Raw genomic sequence first — 26,282 nt, 5'->3', positions numbered from 1 at the left:
GGGACAGGGGAGAACAAAACAATATGCAGTGCAAATAACACAATAAAATGAGATGTTCGTATTGTTTCCACTGGGCAGGTATTTTACTAATTTTGTGTCCCTCTTAGCTAGGAGTATCCCATGGTGACCCTTAGTACCTCAGACAGGGCTCATCTGCAGGAACAGAAGTTCCTAAGTCTTTAGTCTGTGTTTTCCAAAATGCCAGTCTATCTCTTTCTTGTTATGGAGAGGTTGCTTTGACTATCTTGTGTAGCAGTACTGGAATTCAGACTTTTTCCAGGTGTTCTAATGTTTGGGCATGGATCTGAAGCTTAACTCAAATGCTTCTGGAGTCATCTGGTCTAGAACATGGGCTGGAGACTTCCCAGGAGCTGCATAATGCATGTTATTTCACAGGTCCTCATTTGTGTGGAGGCTGCAAAGGGGATGCTTAGAGCAGTGCAAAACAATGAAAGATATTTCCAAAATGTTTGAAGCCTCAAACATTTGCATTGGGTCTCACGTTGCTGCAGTTCTGTTTTGGATGCTCACTTTTTCAAGTTGTGGCCTTTCACTGGGGTGAAAATCTCCCACACGGTTTCCTATGCTGGGGTGTGAATAATAGCTTCCCCAATCTACACATCACATCTGATTTTTTTCAGCATAACAAAGTTGCATCATTTTAGGTGCAAATGGAAACCAACTGACTTAAACCAGCATTGGCTTTCTGGGATTGGTCATATAAATTCAGAAGTACCTGAAGTTGACTAAGTTTACATCAGTTAAAATCAGGCTTGGGGTAAACTGAAATGAGTGTCTCTACACGTACCTCAGATCTAAATTTGGAGGTCCAGTGGATTTCAAATTATTCTGTTATTGCATGTAAACAAGGCCATCAGTTTTCCCCACTGTCATACCAAAGTGCTTAATGAGGATTAAATATACTTACCATCTTTGCAGTGAACTCCTATGTATGTAGGAAACCAGTAAAGAGCACCCTGAAAGTTCAGAGCGCAACGATTTGCCAACTTTCTTCATATGGAGGTTGCCGTCACTGGTTCAGGATGTTCAGGATGTTTTTTGACACCAAGTTTTTGGCAAACGCTTATAACCCCTACTGATGATAGCCTTTTCTAATGCCCGCTCAAGGGCATTGGACTGGCAGGACTCATCATGACCTCTGGATATCGGATCGGTCTTTTCCGATTGGTTCAGACCTGTCACGAGGAGGGAAAGCTTTTGGGGTTTCAGTTTCCATCAGCGCAAAATTCTCAGGTCAAGAATTGTGTGAATAATTCAGGAGACAGAGATTGGTGCCCTTCGTGCGGAAGCCAATTTAGAAAGAACCTTCCATCTTAGAAATGTGATGAGTAATAGTTTGAGCGCGCCTTTGTAGATGCTGATCAACATCAGAGCCTCCTCATGGAGGACTTCAGGTTAAATGTCAGGACAATCTGTATCATGATAAATATGGATCACAACCCATGTTTCCCATGTCTCCTACTGTTAGTCAACAGGCCCTAGAGTCTAAACCACCACCTCAGAGCAGTCTTAGGGCCACTGAAGAGCTTGGCTTTATGGTGTGAGGTTTTTTTTTAACTTACTATTTTTAAGCCTTGCTAATTACGAATCAAAAGCTGTAGGATGTGTGAGTGACGCATGCAATTGTGCAGATGGGTTTTCCACATACTTTCTTTAAATAAAATAATAATTTTTATGAATATGTAACTCATATTTTAAATTAATTCACTTCTAATGAGGGCCAAGCAAGAAAACTTTTGTCTCCTTTTCAATCAGGATCTGAGAATGTGACAATCAGGTGAGAATAATCATCTATGGATACTTGATATCGTACTGCTCCATCATGAACTCCAGATATACAGCGTGTGCCACAGGGAGGTCATTTTGAAAATAGTTCAGAGAGTTATCAGTATTACTTTCCATCTACCTCAGCCAGTAAAAGCAGGTCCCATGACCCAAAGGATGAGCAGAATTGTAATTATTGCATAATTTCATGAGTATAATTAATATGGTGTCACCAACTTCAAATGTTATTTTAAAAGGACTCTCGCTGTCACTACCAATGACACATTTTAAGGTTATGGCATGTCTGGTCATCCTGAGTAGAAACAAATGTTGCACGTCCCCTCCAGAATGGGAGTGCCTCTCCATCCCAGGTTGTAAAGCTCCTGTTACTTGTCCAAGAGAATAAACAAATACTGGACCTTGCACCTGGTTGGAAGAGTCCCAGATTTTGGGGCAAAGAAGGAAACCTCTGTCCAGTAGGTTGCTTTAATGAGAAAAAAACAGTTAGTTGATTCCAGCTGCTCAGAAATTTGGAGTGATGGAATTCAGTGCAAGGGACAGCGGATGGTCAGCATACAGGTGAGGCAGTTTCCAGCACCTGACAGATATGATTTATGGCAGGGCTGCTGTCGACACGCAGACAGCTCATGTTTTAAAACAGCAAGGAAGCTTTGGGCTGGTGCCGGATTGTGAAAGGCGGGGTTTTCACAAGACCTTAAATAAATGAGGTGTTGGTGGAAATTTGGTGGGACATCTTCTTCTACTGCAGTCAGACACCTTTGAAAACCCCAGGCCTCAAAGCTGTTAGAGAGATGCGAGCTGCCATTTGTTGAGGACTCTACTCTTTGTGGGATCCAGCCTTTTTCCACCTTTTTTTCCCTTTCTTTTTTCACTTTTGGCAGGGGTAAGACAGGTTCCCTCCCTGTTTCTTGTTTTTTGTCAGACGTTTTTCCCCAGGCAGGCATGCGGGAGGCGTGCCAGATTGGTAGGCCAGAGCCATTGGCACAGGAAGCACCTCTGACTCAAAACTTCGCCATTACTCAGGCGTTTTCACCTTCTCTGCTGAACAGAGCCTTTGGTAAAAATCACTTCGTGCCACCGCCCTCCCAGTGATGCAGTGAGGCACAGGCAAGCAGCCGAATACCAGCCGGAGCACAGCCAGGATATGGAAGAGTGAATTGAGTCTTCCGTGCCCAGCAACGGATGTGATTTTTGGCTGGGCTTGACTCTGGTGAACATACTGATGGTGCCTGTCCTGAGCTTATGAAATGGGTTGTCTGGGCTGGGGAACAGAAGTGGTTTGAAGTGCCCTTGCACAACGTGGAAGCAGTTGGAGGTGAAAGTCTTTGGGAAAGGGGACATTGTTTGCTCTGTCTTTGTTCAGCACAGGGCCTCGACCTATCACTTGGGCTCTTTGGGACTGCTTTCATGCTGAAAGTGGCAAACCTAACTGTAGTCCTTTGGGAACACAATAAAAGACAACTGATTTTTTTGACCTAGACATAAAGGCTGCTATCTATATTATTGTGAGTCTTAGCTGGTCCCTTCTGACTGCACCCTTGGTTCAGCTCTTAAGAAAGCAAATGCTAAGGCGAATTCGATCTGCATTTAAGGCATGCTTGAACTCAGCAGCAGCATGAGCCTGTGGGCAGCCGGTCGCTGGTCCTCCCCACCTGGAGGAGTGGGTGGGAGAAGATGCACGAACCGTTGCATAACGAACTCTAAGCATCTGAAGAGGAGACCAGCTTGTCTGGCCTCCAGATCTGCTCTGTTTTGCAGCCACTGCTTACGTACAGGGTTGTGTGCAGCAGCCACTGAAACTACCCTCCACTGCTCTACCAGCAAGTCTAATCTTCTGTGTCAGTGGGCGAGTGGGCTGGGACGGTATGCTCAGAGAGACATCTGCAAGGGGACCTAGATGGGTCAGGGAGAGCTGCCTCCGTGTAGCCTCTGGCTGGGGCTTCTGCCACTGGCCCTCCCAGTAATTGCAAGGTATTTTTTGTGGCTTTCCAAAAGAGGATCCTGAAATCTGGCACAGAGCGAGCCCAGCGGGCCAGGGGATCGCCCAGGAAATCCCCCCCTGCCCATTGCCGCTGACAGGAGTGGGAGGAGGAAGAGTGATTTCTGCCTCCTATCCTGCCTTCCTTTCCCTGCAGGAGATTCAGACAAGCATGGTTACTCAGCTTGTGTGCTGTCTTATATTCGGTACTTCCACTGTCCAGGGTTTATCATGCAACGTGGCTTTGCAAGTGTAAGTGCAAAGGGACCTGGCTCAGTGGTGGTTGCTGTTGGGATCACCAGAACTGCCAAAATTTGTCTCATCCACAGCTCTGCCAGCAACAGTTTCCCTCGCTAAGTTCCTTCCTGGGAGGGGCAAAACCCCACAGTATCAGCTTTGGGGTAAGTTGCCCAGAAAGAGGTTTCCTGCCTGCCCCGCTAGGACTTGACTGATACCCTTACCTTCACCCCCTCACTGGGGTTTTAATGAAGAGCAGCTGAGGTTGTTCCCTGGGTGCCATGTAATGGTAAGGTCTCGCTAAAAAGTAAGATTTTGACGTTAGTGAGGTGTTCCAAGGAGAAAAGTCATCTTTGCTTTAAAAACTCTCATTTTCCTATGAAAGTAAAATAAAAGAAGAGCTTTCTCAGCTTTTGAAAGCATGGGAAAGCCCCAGTTTCTCACAGCCTTTACAAATTTTGCCCCATTTTTATTTTGGAAAAAAGGAGTTTTTTATGTCTCTTGCTTTTTTAACTTCCTGTATGTGATCAGTTTCCCCTGAAGGAGAGGAGTGATGGCACAGGAAGATGAGGGACTTCTATGAAAGTAGGAATTCTTTTAAATTACTTTTTTTTTTTTTTTTTTTTACCAAATGAAGTGATTGCATTCCTTATTTACTGAAGTGTTTGTCAGCTGGGGTTTTTGGTGCAAATCAATGCTTTGAAAGTCTTGCCCCCAAACACAAACATCTTTTTAATTTAAAAAAAAAAAATTATGAAATGTTACTTCTTTCCATCCAACTCTATACTTGCAACTTAAAACTACTTTTCTTTATCATATCCATGCCTAGTGTTAAGCCCAGGCTGGGAGCAGTAGTGAAGAGAAGCAGGTAGCAAGGAGTGCCCAGGAAGCACCATAGGACATGGCACCCTGTTTGCGGTGTTGGAGAGCTGGGAGGGAGGCAGGGGATGGAGGAGGAATTGCTGTTGCTTCCAGAGACAAGTCCCGTGCCCCAGCTGAGAGCGCCTGGCAAAGCTATGCAAACAACTTGCTCCTCTGTTTCCTGAGCTGGAGCTCTTCAGTGGATATACAACTGTAGTCTCTGCCATCTGGCAATTTTCATCAGCATTAAAGGAAACATTTCTAAAGGAAATACAGTACATTTTACTCTCTCCCTTGCATTTCCTTGATCGATCAGCAAAGGGAGGAATGTTTCCTCTCTGCACTCTTTTTTTTACTCCCTTTCTTTTGGCTCCAGATGTTACTGAGGCTCTATTTCCACCCCTTTGCACATGGTAAAACATGTGCCAAAAAGTTGACACAATGTAACAAAAAAAAAAAAAAAAAAAAAAGGAAAAAAGGGCAGAGCATGCTGCAAAACAAGTATCTGGGACCTTAAATATTGTAGAGCATCACTGACCCCCACTGGGCTGGGACACTCACTGCAGATCACCCAAGTTGGGGACTGGTACCTCATCGATGTCTTGGGCACGTAGTCAGGTCAACATTTGCCTGCATTGCAAGGTGTCTTGCCTGAGGAGGGAGGGGGTGCAAATTTGCTTTAGGTCCCATACAACTGGTGTAGACCAAACCAAGCCTGTAGGCGTTCTTTATGTCTATTGTGAGTAGAGTAAAAAGGCATTGGCTTAGATTACTGCGAGGGACATTTTGGCTGGATGGAAAGAAGGGCTTGCTAGTTGTAAAGTTAGGTACTCACTGAAATTTTTTGCCTAAGTTGTTGGTGAAATGTCCGTTGCTGGAGGTTCTTAGGAACAGGTTAAACAAGTATCTGTCAAGAATGTTTTAGAGAGAGTTGATCCTGCCTTCGAGGCAGTAAGATAGTTTCCATAACCTCTGAAGATCCTGTTCAACTTGAATTTTTATAGCTTTGTGGGAAAATCAGGAGTGCTCCTCTCCAAACCTTTATTTTGTGGCAGTGATGCATTGCAGTTGCAATAATTTAGGAAGGTACCTCTACCGTGTTGGTAAGCACTCGTCATAATCTGCTTTATACCAGAAACAAGCTAAATTGTCTCTTGTGTCCCAGGGAGTTGAGGAGAGGGTGATGTAGATCTGTAAGGGACAGGGACCATTACCACATGGATGTTGAAGGAAACACAGGCCTTTCTTCCTCTCTCATTAAACAGAGGACAGTAGCAGAGGCACAAAACTCTCTGTGCTCAGTTGCTACATGGCTTAGCCAGGCTACCAGAGAGCAACGTTGTGGCCCACACAGGGAGCACGTTCCTCCTGCCAGGGACGGGATTCCAGCAGGACTGGTGCTGGGAGCTCCCTCTGAAATGGAGGAGTTTCTGTGCTGCAAGCCTGTCTCACTATCAAGCCCTTTCAGAGATGGTCTTGTGGTTAAAGAGACTAGACTGGGATTGAGAAGATGCAGTTTCAGTTCCTGGCTCCATCACAAACTCTTTGTGTGACCCTCGAACAATTATTTAACTTGTGTGGGTCTCAAGTTCCCTGCCTGCATGTTGGATGTCCTAACAGTCCTCTACCTTCCTGGGGTGTTGGAAAGATTCACCATGAGAGCTAGTGACTGGCTGGGATAGTAACCTCGTGATGAGCAGCATGGAGAAGTGTTTGAAAAGGTGTACAGTAAAGCGTTAGCAGCGTGAGCCTGCACAGTTGCAGTGCATTTGCTGTGCAGAGTGGAATGGGACCTCCAGGGCATGCTGAGAATGTGTCAGGTTTGCAGCCAAGCAAAGTGAGAATATGAAGATGTATTGTGGTTGGAGGAAAGGGATGCAAACAACACGGGAGTGCAGCTACTGCTGGACAAGCACAGTACAAATGACAAAGAGGTCACTGCAGGGACCTGTACATCTGGAGTACAAGTGCAAGGCAGTTAAAGCAGAATAACCAGGACGCAGTAATTAAATCGCAGCCTTGGATTTAATTTATGAAGTGTTACGGGCACACGTTGCAGCATGAAGCTCTGTTTGCTGTGAAAGATTGTGTTTTCTGACGTCTGCTGAAGAAGAGGGAATTAAGATTGATCTGTCTCATGTCCAAAGGCTGTGTAAGACAACTGATGCATACAGCCTGCTACTGTCAAATGGCGAAACTTCAAGCTCGGATCCTGGCACAATAAACCATTGCCAAGGGCTTCCCACTCAGTGAGAAGTCTGAGTTCAAAAAACAAAGGGTAGCTAAAGAAGCCAAGGATAAGATGAGAAAAATACCTTAGTTTCCTACAAAATGTGGAAACTACCTTTGGGTTTGCCTTCATACTATCATTGCAGTGCCCGGAGTGCCAAAGTGTTGGAATAACTCTGGAACAAATATGATCAACGCATCTTTCCCTAACATAATCACAGTGGGACACATACCTCCCATGCTCCACAGGAAGGGAATAAATCCTCTCTTGTGGATCAGACATTCCTATTTCTTTCCCTTTGGACAAATCAAGGAACCCAGGACCCATTGGGTGCTTATGAGGTGCAGGATTGCTACCAGTGAGACTTAACTCTGTAAAGGTGTACTGGTAGTTAAGGTCTGCTGTTACACTGTTACCCTAATGGATGAACCTCAGCTCCCATATCCCTTTAAAATGGAATACTTGTGCCTGTCTGACTTAGGTGCCCTGAGGAATCCTACGTGCTTGGGAAATGCTTGAAAACCTTTGGATAAAAGTCACTAGGAAAGAGGAGGGAGAGAGGGGAAAATCTTGTTACATTGTTGACTTATGGTCAACGTTGTCCTCGAAATGCTGTTTTGTCATCAATATTTCTTCATTAGGAATAATGATTTTTCCACATTTACTGCCAGCTGATTCAAAACTGTCCAAAAGCGTAATGTGTCATGAATCTCTAAAATGCATTCGTTGGCGAACTCTAAACAGAGATGATAAGAAAAATAACGCAGCGGAAATACTGGGTGTCTCGAGGCTGCCAGGGGAACTTTTAGCAAGATATTTTGTTCAATGTATTTACATATTTTAAAAATGTTCTTAGTACAGTTTTGTGAAGGCAGTATGCTGTATTTCTTTAGTTCTTTCTTGCATAGTGTATCAGGGCTGCAATGAGAACTGGGGATTACACTTAGCTGATCAAGGGAAACTGTGTAATTGCTAGGCACCGAGGATATGACCTTGAGGTGTATTCCCACAGTACTGTTAGGTGGGAAACAGTTTTTTCCATCACGCAGAAATTTTTGAGATATCAACGTTTATTTTCCCCACATTTCAGCAAACGCAGAACCTTCCTACTTTGATGCTTTTATCAGAAAATTATCCCCTATCTCCTCTTTAAATAGAATGCATTCTTTGAATTCATGAATTTAAGCTTTTTGTAGGGAGAAGGTTTGCACATTTTCTCTCTGCTTTCTTTACTCTTAGTATCTCTAGTTATTGCCTGAATTGTCTGTGTTAGGCACTACATCACATAGCAAGAGACAGTCGGTGCCCCCGACAGCTTAGTGTCTAAGTAGGTAAGACAGACAAATAATGTTGTAGCCTAAAAGAGGCTAATGCAATCCTTGGATGTACAAACAGGAGCATCTCAAGCTAGCTGGATGGAGTTACATTACCTCTGTATTTGGCTCCAGTGTGATTGCTATCGGAATATTATGCCATAAGCATTAGTATGGCATGTACCTATTCCATCATCCATCTTCAGTGGTAGATGTTTGTCTGATTGGCTCACATTCTTAATCTGACATTTAAAAGTGACTCATGTCCCAGATAAGGTTGGACACCCTGTATCTAATTCCTCATCTCCAGATCACGCCCAGAGTCTGGCCAAATCTTAACAATCTTGCTGAGTAACAGCTCAGATTATGGCCTTTCCTGGTCATCTTCACAGATAAAACCTGCATCTGAGCTCCAGTGACCTTGAATCTCTGCAACATCCTTTTCTAAAAATGTAAATTCTCCCTGTTCATGCTCAATTAGAATGCAGCTGCAGAAATCACTCTCTAGTTTGTAACTTAGGCCAGATCATTCCTGCCTCTTAATCTCTCCTCTGGTTTCATTTCTGCATGATATCAAACAGAAGCTTCTTGTCTTTACTTGCATGGCCTGTAATGACCTATTCCCAATGTTTTTTCCTCTAGTATTCTCTAGTGACATATCAACTCATCCTTCCCGTCTGCAGGTGTCTATGTTCAATCTTCAAGCACTTACGTTCCCTTTTGTGCTGTCTATGTCCTTTCTTCAGAAGCATCCCATTAAACTTCCCTCAAACTCCCTCCGGATCCTCTTTCAAATTCTTCCTTAACCTTTTCTTTTGCTGGGCTGTCCACAGACTCCTTGTCAATAGTAAAACGTTTAGAGTGCTGAGACCACAGTTTCCTTGCTGACTGGTTTTGTCTAATTGCTTCTTTGTATTTCCTATCTATACCCAGTTTTTATTACTTGTATTAGACTGTAAACTCCTGCAGTCGGGCCCTTCTTTGTATTCTGTGTTTGTCCAGTACCCAGCACAACAGGGCTGTTCCACAATCTGAGCAGCCAGGATCTGTGCTGGTACAAGCAAAAAACATGTAATAATAGTAATAAAATAGCGAGAAGTTAGAACGTGGCATCATGTGCAATATGAGCTCCTCTCCTCCCTTCCCCCTCTTCCTTCAGATTCACAATATTTCAAATTTTTTGTACAACAGAAGACAGTAAATGAGGAGGTTTCAGAATAAAGTGTCATAGCTGATGTTTCCTTTCAGCTGCTGAAGTGTTTCCCTGTGATCCACTCAGTAATGATGGCACTTCCAGCAGCTTCAGCAGAGAAGCCTCTGTGGGCATCTCTGTATGTCCCCCCAAGGTAAGACCAACATGTGGCAGCCAGGCTAGGCTGAAGGAAGGTCATGGCCAAGGTTATGAACCTCTCTCATGCAAAAATAGAGGACCCAGTCTCCCAGGCTTGCTGCCAACGTATCGCCTTCTAGTTTTGCTGAACTGATGTTGAAAAAGGACCTAAAAAGAGCTGAAGGGGCAAAAGATGAATGTTGAAATGACATAGTTTCATCTTCGTGCAGTTCAGTACTAATTTTGTCCTTTGTCTTTAAGCTGCCTTTTAAGTGCTGTTTGTCTCTGTGGGAAGCAAATGGGTCACGTTGTTCTATGTTTCTACTGTAATACACTGCCTGCTATTTTTCTCTTAGATTATTTGTGTAATCTTTTTTGTGCAATCTGTTTGTTCTTGAGTCTTGCAAGCGTTGCCTTTGCTACTTCTTTCCCAATAAGCAGTGCAACTTGTTCTGTATTCACTCATGGGTATTCTGCGCACAACGGACTGGGTTATTTCAACCAGTGTGAAAATATTAAAATGGGGAACATGTGTGGGCACTTAATTGTGGTGAGCCCGACCACAAATACCTTCGCTGTTGGTAATTGGCACACAGGAAAAGCAGACCTTTGTTTTGTTTTTATCAGACATAATGATAGATACATTGTTTTTGGTGGGGTTTTTCTGGTTTTCTAAGGAAATGAGGCTTGTGCAATCGCACTGCCTGTGTGCATGTGCCTGTCTGTCAGTTCCTCCCTCACCAATAGCGCTTGAAACTAATAGCCATTTTCAACCAAATTTGAGCGAGGCGCAGGAGTTGGGGCAAGAGACCTGGTTTTACACAAGTCTTTTGAGTTCCCGGACCACCAAAGTCTGCAGAAGGTGCAGCCTCTAATGGCTGCATCGCTGCAAGCCAGATCGGTAGTGTATTTGCCCGCGCGCCTTTATGTGGATCGAGCCACCTAACTGTTAGCTCCCAAATTTGAATGTTTTGGCTTACTTGTACCCTTTGGGCGAGTGAGTCAGTTGGGGGGGGTGCTAGGCACAGAGCTTGTGTTTTGATTCTCACTGGAGTGGCCATGTCTCATGAAAAACATGGTTTGCTCCAGGCCACAGTGTTACAATTTGCATATAAACTTATGAAAAAGGAAGCTTTCTTTAAGCTTTCCTGTGTGACAGTTTACAGGAGCATTTCTGTCTGTGTACGTAATAGCAGAAGCTGGACTTCTCATAAATGTAGATGGGTTAAGTCTGTTGCTGCCTGAATGGGAATCTTCTGTGGAAAAACCCAGAAAGAGGAAGGAAAGCCTAAGGAAATACCAACTTCAAGGGGAGAGGTTGGCCAAGACTTCTGTTGTGCTGCTCTTTGGTTTGTACCTGGCCACCAGCAGTGTAGCTGGGGAATGCCTCGGAGCCGTGCAGGAATGTGGCCTCAGGGCACCTTTGGGAGGCAGAGAAGATGTCTTTATGCCCTTTGCTTAAAGAGAGGATGGAGGTACAAAGGCACCAAGTGATTTGTCAGAGATTACAAGAGTATATATTTGAGTGAGGAAACAGACCCAGGTCTCCGGACACAAGAAGTACAGCCAGAAGCATGGTCTACGTATAGACAGCTTCTCCAGCAAATGGAGAGATGCCTTGGTCAAAGAGGAAGATAAATGTTGAAGTATACAAGAGCTGGCTAAATTATGAATGTGAGAAGAGGAGGAGGGGAGGAAAAGATTCCCACATTCTACTCAGATGTTAACAAAGAAAGCTGAGAAGTGTTTGCATAGACACTACATTATTCCGTGTCCAAATGCCTCATAAAAATAATACTGGATGATCACAGAATGGCACACCAGGGAAAATAAATTCTTCAGCGGAATATTCCCTCTGGAAAAACACTGTGTAAAGTAATACACTAATGGCTTTCAATTTAATGTTTTATATATAGAGATATTAACTGCTCCCCAGACGTCTCTTCATATTACAGCCCAGCTACACAAGCAGTTTTGAGAAGGCCCTGGAACACGCTCGGTCTTGTCCACACACAGGACCAAGCAGTGCTCTCCTGTTGTATGTGCAACTCCTGTGGTGCATACAGTAGGTTTCTTCTGCCTCATTCCCAGAGCAGTACTGCTCCCATGGTTCTCTCCAGTGGGATTTTTTTCTTCTTCTTCCTAGTCCTCATGGGTTTTTTTCCATTCTTCCCCCATGCTCTGTAGCCTCACCACCATGCTGGGAACCCTGCATTCCTTCTCTGCTCATAAAAAAGAAGTCCTCACAAGAAGTATTACAATGGAGTGATTAAAGCACAACACTGTCAATCAAAATGCTAATAACAAATACTAAAGAAAGTTAAGTATAAAAACAACATTATTAATTCCTTTGGGGGGGGTTTCCAGGCTTGTCTGGATTATCTGGTGACTTGTGTCTCCAAATTGCTCAGACTGGGAGCTGTTTGAGTCAGGAACTGTCTGTCCTGTATAATGCCAACTACGGTTGTGCCCTTGTAGCAAATCAGAATGATCTGAGTTCTTTTCCAAGCTTTCCTAATATATCTCGGATGTGTATATTTATCATCCTGCTGCATCCTGAGGGATCTGAAAGTAGCCTACATGCTTTGTTCCCTGGATATTCCCTTCCTGTTGGAGTCTGGGACAGGCAGAGAAGAAGTTGTGAGTGCGGGGACACTGATGTTGCACTGCGCAAAGACAGCAGCCTTCCTGTTGGGATGACGAGGAATGTCCAACTCCTTTTAGGAAGTTTTGCAGTGTTTGTTTGAAAAGGCCAATAAACACAGACCGTAGTATGAGAGAACATCGTATCATTGCTGGATTGTTTAATTATTATTAGGGACATATTGTTTCTATACACATTTATGAGTAATTCTATTTTGAACTTAGTCAGCCTTCCTGCTTGCACCTCAGCTGTCGCTTCCCTTCCCCTCCTTCCCACCCTCAGCAACAACACCACTCCACCCATACAGCCTTGAAGGAGAAATGCAGGGTCCCAAGACTGGAGACACCACAATTATTCTCAGACTGGAGAATACTGTTTTGAGTGGGACAAAGAACCAGACCATAGTTGCTCTGTTGCCTTCAGTGGGACTGTCCTGCGTAGGGTGGCTGGGGTTGTCCTAAATACTTTCCATGACTTTGTGCATGAATTATTTTCAACACTGATTGTTGATTTTTCAACATCAGATCTGCATGGGCTATTTCTGTTTTCTAGAACTCAAATAAATGGCAGAGGAAATGCAAAGGTGTGCCTTCCACCCACCTTCTGTCATCTCTGTACCACAATCTTCCCTAGGAAAACATCTTTCCCATGATCTGAGAAACCCTCTTTCTCTGAAATCCTGTCTTCACTTTAAATCTCTCTGCCACATAACATTTTCAACAGCAATCTGAATGAGGCAGCAAGCCTTTTGTACGTGTGTATGTGCATGTGTGCACAGATTTTTTTGTGTTACGTATTTTTGTATGTGGCATTAGGGACCTTTGTCAGAAACAGAGAGAGCTCTTAGGGCTTGTCTTTACTTAGAGTCCTTACTAGCAGCTTCTGATACACCTTTCTTGAAGGACGGTAAGAATAAAGTATCCACACATCAGTTTCTTGAGGAATAGTTTCTGTGCTTTAAATAGACACAATATCTTAATCCGTATTAATCTTCAAACAGAAAAAAAGTCGTTTTTCCATGTAAGATATGATATTGCACTCTTTGTAATCACTCAGTCTTTAGCTACTGCTTTTTATTTAAAATATCAACTAGCTCAGCATCAGCATGTTAGCAAGAGCGCAAGGATCGATACTGCTATACTGGCAAAAGCATAAAAAGTGAAATCCTTTTGCCAGTATAATTGGCTCCATTGAGGGAATTGGTTTAAGCTGTACAAGCAAAAACTACTCTTTAAATGGTAACAATTGTGCTGCCACTAGGCAGCTTTACGAGGTATCCTACCACAAAATCCTTTCATGTGGAGGCAAGGCTTTAGGAACAGGTTTATCCCATCTAACTGAGGAGCTGAGGATGACTATATAGATGGGTTAGATGATAGCTGAATAGTTTGCATCTGGGGCTCAGACTCTTTATGATGATCACCGGATAGCAGCAGTGGTAGAACTGATATTGGTGCAGTCTCGGGAGCCGGTTTCAAGCCTCTCTAGATCTTTTCATATGGGCCAGCACCATAGTGCCTTCCAGGGGCGCTGGACATTTGCCAGCAGTGGCACAGATTGTTCTTCTGTTGACTGACCTGCCATGTCCCTCTTACCTGCCATGCAGCACAGAGGCCTGTGGGAGGACCTACTCCACAGTTGAGACCAGGAGCTTGCTTTGACTCATGTCTCTTCCCTTTGGTGACAGGCCGCTGTGCCCGCTGTGGGGAGAATGTTGTTGGGGAAGGCACCGGCTGCACGGCTATGGACCAGGTCTTCCACGTGGAGTGCTTCACCTGCATGATGTGCAACAACAAACTGAGGGGACAGCCTTTCTATGCAGTGGAGAAGAAAGCCTACTGTGAACCCTGCTATATTGTAAGTACCCATTCTTGTCTGCACCCTGATTTTAATGCACAGGCATTGGAAACATTGATTGCTTTCATTGCTGTAGAGTTGCCTTGCAGTTAAAACCTGACAATCCCATGGCAGTACCATGGGCACCAGTTTTTCCATGGTCTTCAGAAGAACTCTGATCTTTTCAGCTTCCTCAGTGAATTTTGTTTCCTGGTTAAACCTATTTCTGAAATGAAGTGGCCAAAGCAGGGGAAAGAGGTGCTTTTTGTGATTATTTCAGCTCTGTAAGGAGCAGACTATGCAGTGATTTTTTTAAGTGGTAGTGTTGCTCTCAGAAGCTTTCAGTGTTGAGAAACCTGATACCAAAATACTTGCAGACTGTGGTGCCCACTAAGAGGTGGGATGCAGGATAGCACTGGAACTTCAAAAATCAAGACCTTTGTATTGCTTGATGGCAGTCCTTCTACTGAACTAAGGGTCTTTGAATTGGATATCTTTTGAAGCTTATCTTGCCATAAAATTTCATTTCATGCCTCCAACAAGCTCTTAAAGCAAACAATTGACAGTTGCTCAGAGGAGCTGCACCTTTTAAGAGGCTCTCATAAGAGCTAGTTGGAAACAGTTGCAAATTACTAAAACATCACATAACGTGCCTGAGGCCTTCCTTTGGTGTGATCTTAGCATACAGTATATAGGGCTAGTCCTTGTAATTTAGAATAAGAAAAGCACCAAAACATTCTTAAAGCATTGATAGGTCTTTCTCTAAACCTCCCATTCAGAGTTCTTATGAACACTGGATCTGAGACCCTTCCAGAATTGGATTTGCTCTTCTGAAAGTAAAAATTGATGCTTTTCTTGATATTTCTGGCATTCCAATAATAATTAAAGCAATAATATGTATTTCTGAAAATGCCACCAATATCCCATTATTCCTTCTGTTTCTGAAAAGCCTTTGCAGTGGGATTATTGCTGAAATATTTAACACAAAAACGGAGGATTCTGTCTTACAATGGCAGTGATATATGGGCCTTGTTAATTGGCTTTTAAAAACTAAATGATCTTTTGATGGCATATGTATCTTTTTAAACCATTTCCATTTTTGTTTGCACTAAAATGATTGCACCATAAAAAATTTAAGGTTAATTTTGTGGCAAGTTTGACCATGTACAAAGCACTGCAGACTTTAGGAAGTTCATAATATGATTGGAGCAACTTTATGTAACTGGAATTAAACATTTCATTGACTTCAGGCTGGAACTGACTTCATCTGCTTGCAAATTTATGCTTTCTTTTCCTCTTTGTTTAAATCAAGCACGCATTCTTTACCACTCATCTGCTTTAGTTTGGGAAAACATCTGCATTAGCCACTGTAGTAATGGTTTAAGATTATTTAATCCCATTACTTATACACTTCATTAGCCTGAGTGAATTGTTGGCAAGGGTTCAGTAAACTTCCTACATTGGGAGATAAAAAGATAAAAAAGGAAAGGGAGAACGATTCTGTTCCTTGTTTTCTTTCAAATTTATCTTCTATCTATTTAAGGGATAAAGGAATGATAATTGCCTGGTTGCATCTGCGTTTGTACGTTCTGTGATACGGCCTTGCAGCTCTGAGTGCAGAGGAAAGAGTAAACGTTTAATAGCTTTCTTTTATATAACCAGAAGGGGCCTTTAAATGTTTATCCATGCAGTCAACAAAAACCTGGTTATGGACATAACCCAAAACACGTCTGGATCCATCTGCTGCTGCACATGCAGCAGAAAGGATGGTGGTGCTGATGGGGCTACGTATACGTAGCTGGAGCTGGACAGCTGGTACCGTGAGTGGGAAATGGAAAGCAGGAATCTGGCAATCTGATGCAGCAAATTAAAAAAAAAAAAAAAAACCAACAAAAACACCCAAGCATACATTAAAATCTTAAATGTGGAAGAAAAAAGTGTTGGGAGCCTAAGGCTCAATACCCTTCAGAAAGCTCAGGACTCTGCTGTGCCGAAAGCCAGATCTACATGGGATCAAGGCACCTGCCATGCTATTGGCTTTAGGCCTGAGGAATTTGTCATAGAGTGTATCTCTCATTGATGTGTTGTTTTTTTTAATGAAATGACGTCTGCATTGGATTCAGTAGGATGCTGAGGGCCTGAGCTAGGCTTACAAGTTATTCTTGCAAATGGATTGGGGGCCCTTAAATTGCTGAGGTACAACCTGAATGCTTTTGCTTCTAGATGTGTGATGCAGTCATACTGAAGTCAATGAGAGTTAATGACCTGCTTAAAATCTAGCCTGTGCTTAAGGATTTTGCTGAATTGTAGCCTCTGATTTTTCTGGAGCTTCTCCAAGTCCCATTATCAGAAAATAACTTGGACACTTGGAGCCCTAGTTCTGTAGGAAATCAATGGGACTGAAGAACCCAGACTCAGATTCCTATGGACCTGAATTCCTGTGAAAGGTGGAGCCTGTGTGACTAGCCCAAGATTGCACAGCTAATCCATGGCTGTGGCCAGCTGAGAAAACAGGATTCTCAGCTGGTATAAATCTGAGTAATTCAGTGAAGCTTGTTTACTGGTCTACCTAATTCACACTGATTTCTAGCACACATTCCCATTTCCCCAAGTCCAAACCTCTTGACCTATTATGCAAGCCATTAGGCCAAACTGCTTCATTTATATAAAGAAAATGAACCATAATATTTGCCTGGTTGTGATATAGAAATTCATTAATTCTTTGATTTTTTTTTTAATAATTCCCTTGTGTGATTTCTGGCCCTATGTGCATAAAAACTATGCACAAAAATAAAAATACACGTTTTTCAACAGTTAGAATTGGCTAATCTTCTCAGTTTATTATGTGACTCTTCTTAGTTGTGGTGGAGTGAAGCCATAATTAAGATTACTGCAAAGAGCTGTATTTAATTACTGGTTAGTCAATACCAAGCCTAAACAGCCTGCAGAAGGGTTGTGTTTTTGTTTCTGGTTTTATTTATCAGTGACCTAGTTAAGATTAAATTCCCCAAAAGTCTGACTTAACATCTAAGGAGATCAATCACCTGTTTTAAAAAAAAATCTTTTTTCCTAATGGGAATTTGAATACCAGAGTTAATTTCTTTCACACAAAAATCCCCCCACCCAAAAGCCAGTCACTATCATTTCCTGTTACATCTTACAAATGCAGTGAGTTCTGTTGCCAATGTGTTTGCTGGTTTTGCTGTGCATCCAAGGATTCTTTCATTATTGATGTTATTTCTAAAAGGGTACCAGTCTTCTCCATTAAGACACTTCTGCTGAACTAAAAGCAACTGTAAAAAATAAAGTGTTAATAGGAGACAGATGGTCTCCTAGTCATTACGACAGTCAAGTAACATCTGAAATATCATGATAGGGTTTCCAGTATAACCAGCGTACTGCTGTACACATGATGAATGCTGTGTCTGCAGTGTGTTATCAGTATACTTTTCCCCTCCCTTACAGGGCAAATTACTGACAAAAAACATTTGGTTTGCTTCCTCTAAGTAGTTGAAGAGATTTTTAGCACTGAGTCCAGTGCAGAGAAAAGGTTAAGAGTAATATCGGTGGAACCATTGTTATAAAAGATTGAAGAGCAAGATGTTAGAGCAGTGCCAGCTGTCTGCTTTCCAAATGTGGTATTATCATGAGGATTGAACACAAGGTTAACCAGACACATAGGTCTGGCAAGAGTGATGCTGCTGTTTTGTGAATGGGAAGTTCTTTGATGTCCTGATGACTTTCTCCAGGACATGGACATTTTCCTCCATTCTTTATCCCTTTCCTGGCAGTCCAGTGGTTGGCAGTTGGAGATAACTCTCTGAGGCTGAAGGTTGGGAGGTGCTGAGCACCTGCAGTTAGCGCAGAAAGCAGCAAGAACTTGCAGATGCTCCTGGCCTCAAGGGTTTCTTCTGTTGTGTCCAAGTCAACATGACTCACTGCTGGGCCCTGAGGAAAGGACCATGATGCGATGGGGAAGGGCATGAGGAAGCAGAAATAACTAACCAAGCAAAGCAGAAATAGCCAGGGTCAGATGAAAGAGAGTTCAGAGAAGTGGTGGGCTAGAAATGAAGAGCGATTGAAGGAGAGGAAAGAAACTGTCTCTGTCTGTCTAGCTAGAGTGGGGGAAGATGGAGGGTATGCTCTGCAGTGCCCTGTGGAGACCCAGGGATCAAGGTTTCCTGTTTCTGTTGTGCGCTGCGAGATATTGAGGACATGACCTTAAACTCTAACCCAAAGATTACTTACAAGGATTTTGCAGGATGAGGTTCATCTTTCCATAGTTGTAAAGCTGTGGAAGTGTTTGAAGAGGGAAGAATTGTGTGTGGAAGTCATGCCCTGATCACTGCCATTCCCCAGCTTTAAACTCAGGATCATAGCACTCCATTTTTCTTCCCCGATTATTTGTTTTGTGAGCAAAAGAACCATATCTTCAAGGTTTCTCTCTCTTACTAGCTTCTAACTTCTGGCCTCTCAGAGGCTGTAGTTCAGTAAGAGAAGACAGTTCAGTCCAGAACACAAGAGAAATGCTGATGTTCTAGGAAGTGGTATGACCAGGGTCACTGATGCTACGGAGCATCCTGGGAAAGCTTAAATTTGCTAATCGTTCTGAAATGACAGTGTTAACTCAATTTGCTCTCATTGAAATCTCTGGTAAAACTGCTATCGGCTTCAGTGTGACCGATATTGTAAACCTCGCCCTGTGTGCGCGCATGAGTGTCATTGGTTGAAAGCTGTGCAAGAGCAGCTACCTCCAGCACATACAGTTTAAAGTGTAAGGTTGATCCCTGCAGTAAAATTACATCTATTTTTAAAAATAATTCTGCAATTTGTAAGCGGAGATTACAGCACTAATTTAGCAACCATGTAACAATTTAAATTGGACCAGAAAAGAGAAACTATAATTTAAAGATTTTTTTTTATGATACAAGTTTTCTTCTTTTTAAAGTAAAAAGCCCTTTATTCTTGTTTTTGTCAAGCAACGTATTGAATTTGAGAGTAATTTATGGAAAGTGCTGCCAGCATGGTATTGCAAGTGCTCCACAATTTGAATTCAGACTGCTCAATGGGATCATTAAGACTATTATGCCTGCTTTCCAAAGAGTTTGAATTCCAAATGACAACTGGAACAAAAATATAAAATAAACTAAAGAGAAGTCACGCACTCTTTACGTGGTGGAATTTTTCTGCCTTCAAAATATTTCATTGAGATCAATGCTCTTCTTCAGTCCTCTCCGAGAAAAAAGCTGGTGTTGCTAGTTTTAGTGCGGTGCTCCTGCGTGAGTCATCAGCAGCAGTGAGCTGAACCTGTGACCTGTGGAGCTAAAAGCATTAAGTCTCAGCTGCCATAGCAGAGAGATGCAGCTTGGCCGCATCAGGCGGCAGTGGGCTCCTGCCCTGGGTATTTCTTACCCACAAGAGAAGAGGTCCGTGGGCATAGCAGACACAAAACAGGTCCAGAGTTTTGGTTTGGTTACATGCCTATTTTAATCCTAGTAATTGTTAGCTTTGATAATTTTGCTAGTCTAGGCCCAACGGGTAACATCTTTGGAAAAAAAAATCATGGCAAAGGAAGACTGTCATTCCCGGTAAACTGATCATCATTTGTAAAACTGAAAAATGAATAAATCCCTTTAGAGTGTAACAGCCCTTTCTATTAATACCACACAGCAACAGTTGATATAAAAAATACAGATGGAAGCTGGGGGAGGAGTGGTGGCCATAAGCTCAGCACTACTATTTTGAGTGGTAAATAGTCTTGTGCAATCAGGGCATAAAATAGAGGAGGATGGGGTGCTATTGCATAGGCTGCACCTGGAGCTTCTAGGAGTCCGAGTCTAGGAGGTACAAAAACGTGTGTGTGTGTGAGAGAATATGTCAATGAAGCAGCTTCTGTCAAAACTGGGATGGGTGCTGAACTTAGCTGACCCTCTTGAAGCCTGCATCTGTCTTTTCAGTGGCCTACCAGCTGTTACAGGGGGTGGGTCATACCTCTTATTTTGTCACTAGACAGGAGGAAAAGGTTCTTCTGGGGAGGGGGGGGCACAGGTCAATAACCTTTCTAAACTGGAGTTACGAAGAAAGAGGAGAAAGCATGCCATGAGATGATGGGGTATGCTATATAGGAACTCCTCTGTGAAGACTCAGAGGCTCATATCAAAGAGGACAGGGCCAATTCATCTCGCTGTCTGACAAGGACAGGACAAGAAGTCTACAAACCAAGTCTGTAAGAGGAAAAATTCCTCGTACTCTTAGAAGGCATGAGAGCGTGAGCCCTGCCAAGAATTGCGCTGGGTCCACCTTGGTGGAGGATTCTGAGTGAGACCGCACACTTGTCTGCTGAAGATGGCTTAGAGGATGAAATTACTCTTTTCTCAGTGCAGCAGGATGTGCTTCACTAACTGGTCCGAATCACTTGGTGGGATTAAAGGTGTAGTGCACCCTGTTTTCAACCTACAGTTGCTGTTTGCCTTCATAGTGTTGACTGTTGCGAATGCAGCTGATTGATATTGAAGTAGATAGTGAGAGGATCAGGCCACACCTTGGTATAATTGACTTTCCAGAAAGCTGAGTGGAGTGTTGCTTTAGAGGAGGATCAGCTATGGATTGTGGAGGTAAAGCAACTTGATGCTACCAATGATAGCAGTGTTATGGGGGGGGGTAATTTTGGAAAGGTCACCATAGTGCTGGACAGCATCTTAATAGATACATCTGTGTTGGAAGATGGGGCATGAAGTGCTGATTAACTAGGTCAGTGATATCTTAGTAGTTCAAAGTTTTGCTGGGGGTAGATGTATCATCTCCCATTCCTCTCCATAGCCCGTATTTAAGAATGTGTCCTTATTAGCTGAAGACTCCTCCTCCACACCTGGGCTTGCTTGAGACTTTTCTGATGGCTTGGTAGAATCCAGATCTTTCCTCCTGCATGTGTTGGGAGCCATAACAACGTGAATTGTCATCTTTTCTCTGCCTTGTGCTTTTATAATTAAAACATTTTTCATATTTGACTTATGAACTAAGCATTTATTTGACATGTATAGTCTAGAAAAACTACACCTTGGGAAACTTTGGGGAGAGAGTTCTTAGTCTAACAAATAAGATGATATTGTGAAGGACCAGCTGCTGCCATTCAGTGAATTTCTTGCCTCAGGGTGAATTCCACTGACCGATTGTATATTCTTAGGAAGAAATAGTCTCCCTTTCTGCAGGACCAGTGGGATTTTACAGCTCCTGGCTGTACATCTGCTTATGGATCATACTACAGTAGAGGGGATGATGAAGTCATTTAGCAATTACTTCAAGCTGTGTGTTGAGATTTCCCTTTAGAAGGTAGCCCAACTCTTGTCTTCCTTTGAAAACTAGCAGAAACAGCTTATAAGGAAAGAATAAAGTCTTATGCACCAGCATCTTTGTAGTAGTGGAAAAATCTTCCTCATTTGCGGTCAAGTGTAGATGGGTATTAGGTGGCAAGCCACATCTAGTGTTTATAGCATTCATCTCTGCTTTTCTTTCAATTGTACTTCACCACCTTCTCAGCAAACTATTTGCTGTTTTCACCCTTTGCTACCTGAGTAGCATTTAGAAATCCCACTGTAATAAACTCTCATTGTGGTGTGTCAGTGAATGACAAGCAATAGCCTCTGCCTCTAAAAACCTTTCTGGTAAACAGCAGCAGGGCGGGGGGAAAGGCAGTGGCATTGCCTCCATATTGCAGGTAGAGAACTGACCCCAAGAAGATTAAATGCAGTTTGTTTAGGGCGTGGATCTCCACTGCTGGAAGCCTTCAAGGACAGGTGCGGCAAACGTCTGTAAAGAACAGTTAAGATCTAGTCAAGACTTCTCTAGGCACGGGCCAACCCAGGGGTCTTTTCTAACCCTGCTTCCTTCAGTTCTGAGCTCAAGTGACCTGTCCAGGACCACAAACACGGCCTGCAGTGTACAGCTCAGGTTTTCCACGTCCCAATGTTCTGCCTAGTTGCAGTTCAGCCTGCAAAGATCTTCAAGTGAAGGAGCTACCTTTCTTTTCTTCCCCTTCTCAAATGCCTGCTGTTGAGGGACTGGGCATGAATATGAACAAGCAGCTGAAAGCTGAGTGAGGGCTCATGGAAAACCCAGGAGGGTGGGAGGTACCACAACAGTGTTCCCTTCCATGGAGTCCTACTGCTTGCTTGTAGCCCTCCATAGTTATTTGTCAATTCAAACTGCTGAAGACAATTATTTCGGAAAGGCTGTGATTTATTTGAAATAGGGCCTGTAATTTAGGTGTGTGTTTCCATCAGATCCATGTATTACTGAGTTTGCTCTGTCCTTCCTAATGCAGTGATGTCAAAGTGCTGCACAGCGTCCAGAGATAAAAAAAATCAGAACTCACTGAAATAAATACAGGGTTAATATTTTTAGCAAACCGTTTTGATTATTTTGCACTGCTGATCCTATGCTAGCAGAGCTGCTGGTGAAGCATAGGTCTTGCAGCCAGGCTGTGATACCTGCCAGTAACAGAGCTGAATCTGTCCTGGAAGGGGTGTGTTTGGATTTAGCAGGTATGATTTCCCCTTAGCAGCCTTGCAGAGAACAGAAAGTCTTGTCTCGCTCGCTTTCTGATTCCAGATGCCTTCTTACTTTGGTCCAGACAGCGATTTGCAAGCCTGTGTGCCAGGGAGGTGAGCGGGATTTTGCAGCGTGCCACTTGAGCCGTCTCCTTGGTGAAGCCACACTCCAAGGAATTGCTCTGGCAAAAGCTCAGTCTGTGAGTCGATCCTCCCTCTAGCGTCGTGCCTCTGTTTCTTCACTCCAGGACATCAGTCTCCCTGCGTGCAGTGTTTGTTTGCGGTAGAGGAAACTGTTTAACTTGCCATCACACACACACACAAACCCCAGTGGGCTTTGTAGATTTCTGGTTAGAAAAAAAAACAAAATCATGCCAGTTTAGGGAAAGCACAACAAGCATGAATGATGACGAGAAAAAGTTTATTGATTCTAAGAGTATGGTGAGTGTTTGGTGCTCATGGAGGGTCAAAGCAAATTGCAAGTATGTTGGTTTTTCTCAGCTGTATTGATTATAAAGCTGTGGGCCAGGTACAATATTGACAGAAGAGGTAAATCATCCACTGGGGTATTTTGGGCAGAAGGAAGACTAGATTATAGCTCAGCTCTGGTGCTGTAGCATTTGCTGGGGACAAGAGATTATTGTGCAGTGGTAGGTAGCAGCTTTCACAGGAGCAGAGAGCACATTGGTTAATGTGGCCAGCGAGACCTGCGGTCCCTGTGTCTGCGCCCATCCCTGCGAGGACCATCCGTACAAGTCGAGGCAGCGATGGCACCATGCGCATCAGCAAGCGCGGAGCTGGTGGGGCGTCTGGGTGGTTTAAAAAGTGTGATGAGATCCGCACAGCTTTGCCCCTGCTTTTCCCTGGCTGCTGTTTCCTCACAAATGTTTGACGTAGAAGCACCATGTATGCTTTTCACAGCAACCTGAAGCTGTAACCTTCTGAGCAGACTTACGGCCCAGCTCTCTGAGGCAGTGCAGGGAATCGAAAACTGGTGGCAATCTTTGCGCCACATGCCTGTGTTTCGAACGGCTTTCACTGTTGTCAAAAATGGAGCTTCACTCGGAAAGAAAACCAAACTGAGAACCCTTGTAACATCTTTGCTTTCAGGTATAAAGCAGGGATTTGATAGGCTTCTTCAGGCACCGTGGGAATGTGCTCCTGCAGACACTGGGGATTGGAAAAGATCTTTGTATTGTTTTGATTTTTATTGTCTTGCTGAAGTTAATCTGCTAACGTGATAGTTTAATGCTGCAGCTTATTGTATTTACATCCTTGCTGTTTGACTCTTTAACACGAAGTGGCCTTCTGTTGTTTTCAGATTCTCGTGTTACCTGATGCTCTTTGTGTAGGTATTTTTTCAAACTACTCTGAAAATCTAAACAAATAATGGTTATGGTGCTTAAAACCTTAAAGTTGCTACTGACCAAACCTGGATATTCTCCCTTGCTTGTGAAGGGAAATATAGCAAGGGGTGTGTGTGTGTGTGTGTGGAAACAGTATTGAAATGTAAATTAACTTTCAGATGTTATCAGGGATTGAGATTTTAAGTATGAATATTCCATTAGCTCCTGACAATGTAGTTTTTTGTTTAAGGACATGTTTGAACCAGTACACCATCTTGGCATTCCACCAACAGAGGTATCTGTGTAAATGCAATCTGTGTTAAAGCCAGACAACACTTTAAAAAATTTATTTAATATTTCCTACAGCAAGCCATCTGTGACTGGTCATATTTTAGGAAGCAAACGAACATCGCAGCAATGTTCTCCACTCTATTTGAGTAACTTCTAGACTTTTTAAATTAAATGTGCTGCCAAATATTTATGTTCTGTTGTGAAAAGAAAAATATTTGTTTGACATCCTAGTCTCCCTGGCAATTTGCAGTTGGTTGCTCCTCTTAGGAGCTGTGCTTTACTTGTGGGTAGTGTAGGGCAAAAGAAGGGTATGGGCATCCCTGAAGCTGCCTCTGGGCTCACTCCTCAGCAGCGAGTAGGGGCAGCTGTAGCACACGATGGGGCTTTGCAGGGCGTGAGAGAGGTTGAGCTCTGGGTCCTTACGTGGAGGATGCAGTGTGGGACAGGGGCGGGTTGGGGGCCAGGTTGTGCCCACTGCTGCATTGGTGGGTCAGAGGGTGGTGGAATAGCCACCGTGGCACAGGTGACAGCCAATATGCAAAAGGCTCAAGAGCTCCCAGAAAAGCCAACTGACTTTGCAAGATGTCTTCCAGTGCATCTGCCACAGACAGTGCAGCCATCACCAAGGCAACCAAGTTGCCAGAATTTAGTGGCAGCAAGGCAGAAGGAAAAATTAGTGATGGCCTAAATCATGGCTGGCAAATGCTACTGAGCCTAAACTGCTCTAGTGGGGCTGAGCTCTGCTCTAAGTAATATATGCCCTGCTTTTAGTAATAATTTTCACAGAAGTCTTGTATTTTATCCTGTTTCACAGACTTATGGCTTGCTTAAACTAATCACTCTAAGGTAGTGAAATGCATTTGTTCAAGGGCTCAGAAATTGGTGTGATCCTCTTATTACAAAAAAGTACTAATAAACAACTAAAACATCTGAAACAGTCCTGAAATAGTTAATTCCATTTTGGAAAGGCTGAAATGTTCTGAAGAGTCCCTGGTGGTGTAGCACCAATTTTTGCTCAGTACTCATTTGGAATGGTCCATATAACTTGCCTGTACTTACCACCTTGGGACTACTGCAACCAGCAGAAGTACAGGTGGATCACCAGCACATAACCTGTCTACATATGTCTGTCACCTATAGTATCAATGCCGCATGTAGAATGTACGTATTCTTACTTATATGCTGGAAAGAGGCCCTTGCAACATAGAGAAGGAGGAGAAAGTAGTCCTGATTTGCTCTATTACCTCTGACAGGTTTACTTTCACTGTGGCATGGCAATAAGATTAATGTTTTATAGCAATATCAACTCCATCCAGACAAAAAAAAAAAAACATAAAACCTCTCCTCTCTGCTACTTAGATTTCAAACTCTTTTATAGAGCCTCTGCATCTGTTAATAAAAACCTTAATTCATTTTGAACATTTTATTGTCACTTCAGATAAAAGTTTAATCAGATAGAATTATTGCCCTTCTAATATTACCTTAACCTTTGCATTTTGGACTTAGACCATATCAGTTAAATTTTAAAATCACTATTTCATAGACTTGAATGCCCCCATCTCTGTTTTAGAGGGTACTTTTGCACAGAAATGCCGTAGTCTGTCTTGAGGTCATGTGAAAACTTAAAAGGCTCTAATGTGAGTACTGCTCGCTTTCTTCTGAAGTGTCTTGCATGCCCTATTAATTACCTTAATGGTGACATGCTGGTTTAAGGGAGTGCTTTATTAATACCACTAAATCTTTTTTTATTGTTGTTTAAACACTTTTTCTTTCCTTTATGTAGATGTATTTAATCCTTTCTGTCTTTAAAATAAATGAGTGCATAACTCCACATGAGGCGTTTGACACTTCCATTTTGCATTCT

At 43.0% G+C, this 26,282-nt stretch overlaps 1 protein-coding gene across 1 annotated transcript in view; it reads left to right on the top strand.

Moving 5' to 3' along the window:
• The window catches only part of LPP (LIM domain containing preferred translocation partner in lipoma), a 232,467-nt gene that overhangs the window by 173,499 nt on the left and 32,686 nt on the right, over nucleotides 1-26,282 (top strand). Inside the window, exon 7 of the mRNA XM_059822779.1 lies at nucleotides 14,087-14,256. Within this exon, the coding sequence (XP_059678762.1) occupies nucleotides 14,087-14,256 (170 nt within the window). The remainder of the gene's footprint in view (nucleotides 1-14,086; nucleotides 14,257-26,282) is intronic.

Source organism: Gavia stellata, chromosome 11 (genome assembly GCF_030936135.1).
Source record: "Gavia stellata isolate bGavSte3 chromosome 11, bGavSte3.hap2, whole genome shotgun sequence".
In the NCBI taxonomy this organism is placed as follows: domain Eukaryota; kingdom Metazoa; phylum Chordata; class Aves; order Gaviiformes; family Gaviidae; genus Gavia; species Gavia stellata.
The sequence above is the reverse complement of the archived record's forward strand: the minus strand, read 5'-3'. Positions and strand labels throughout refer to the sequence as shown.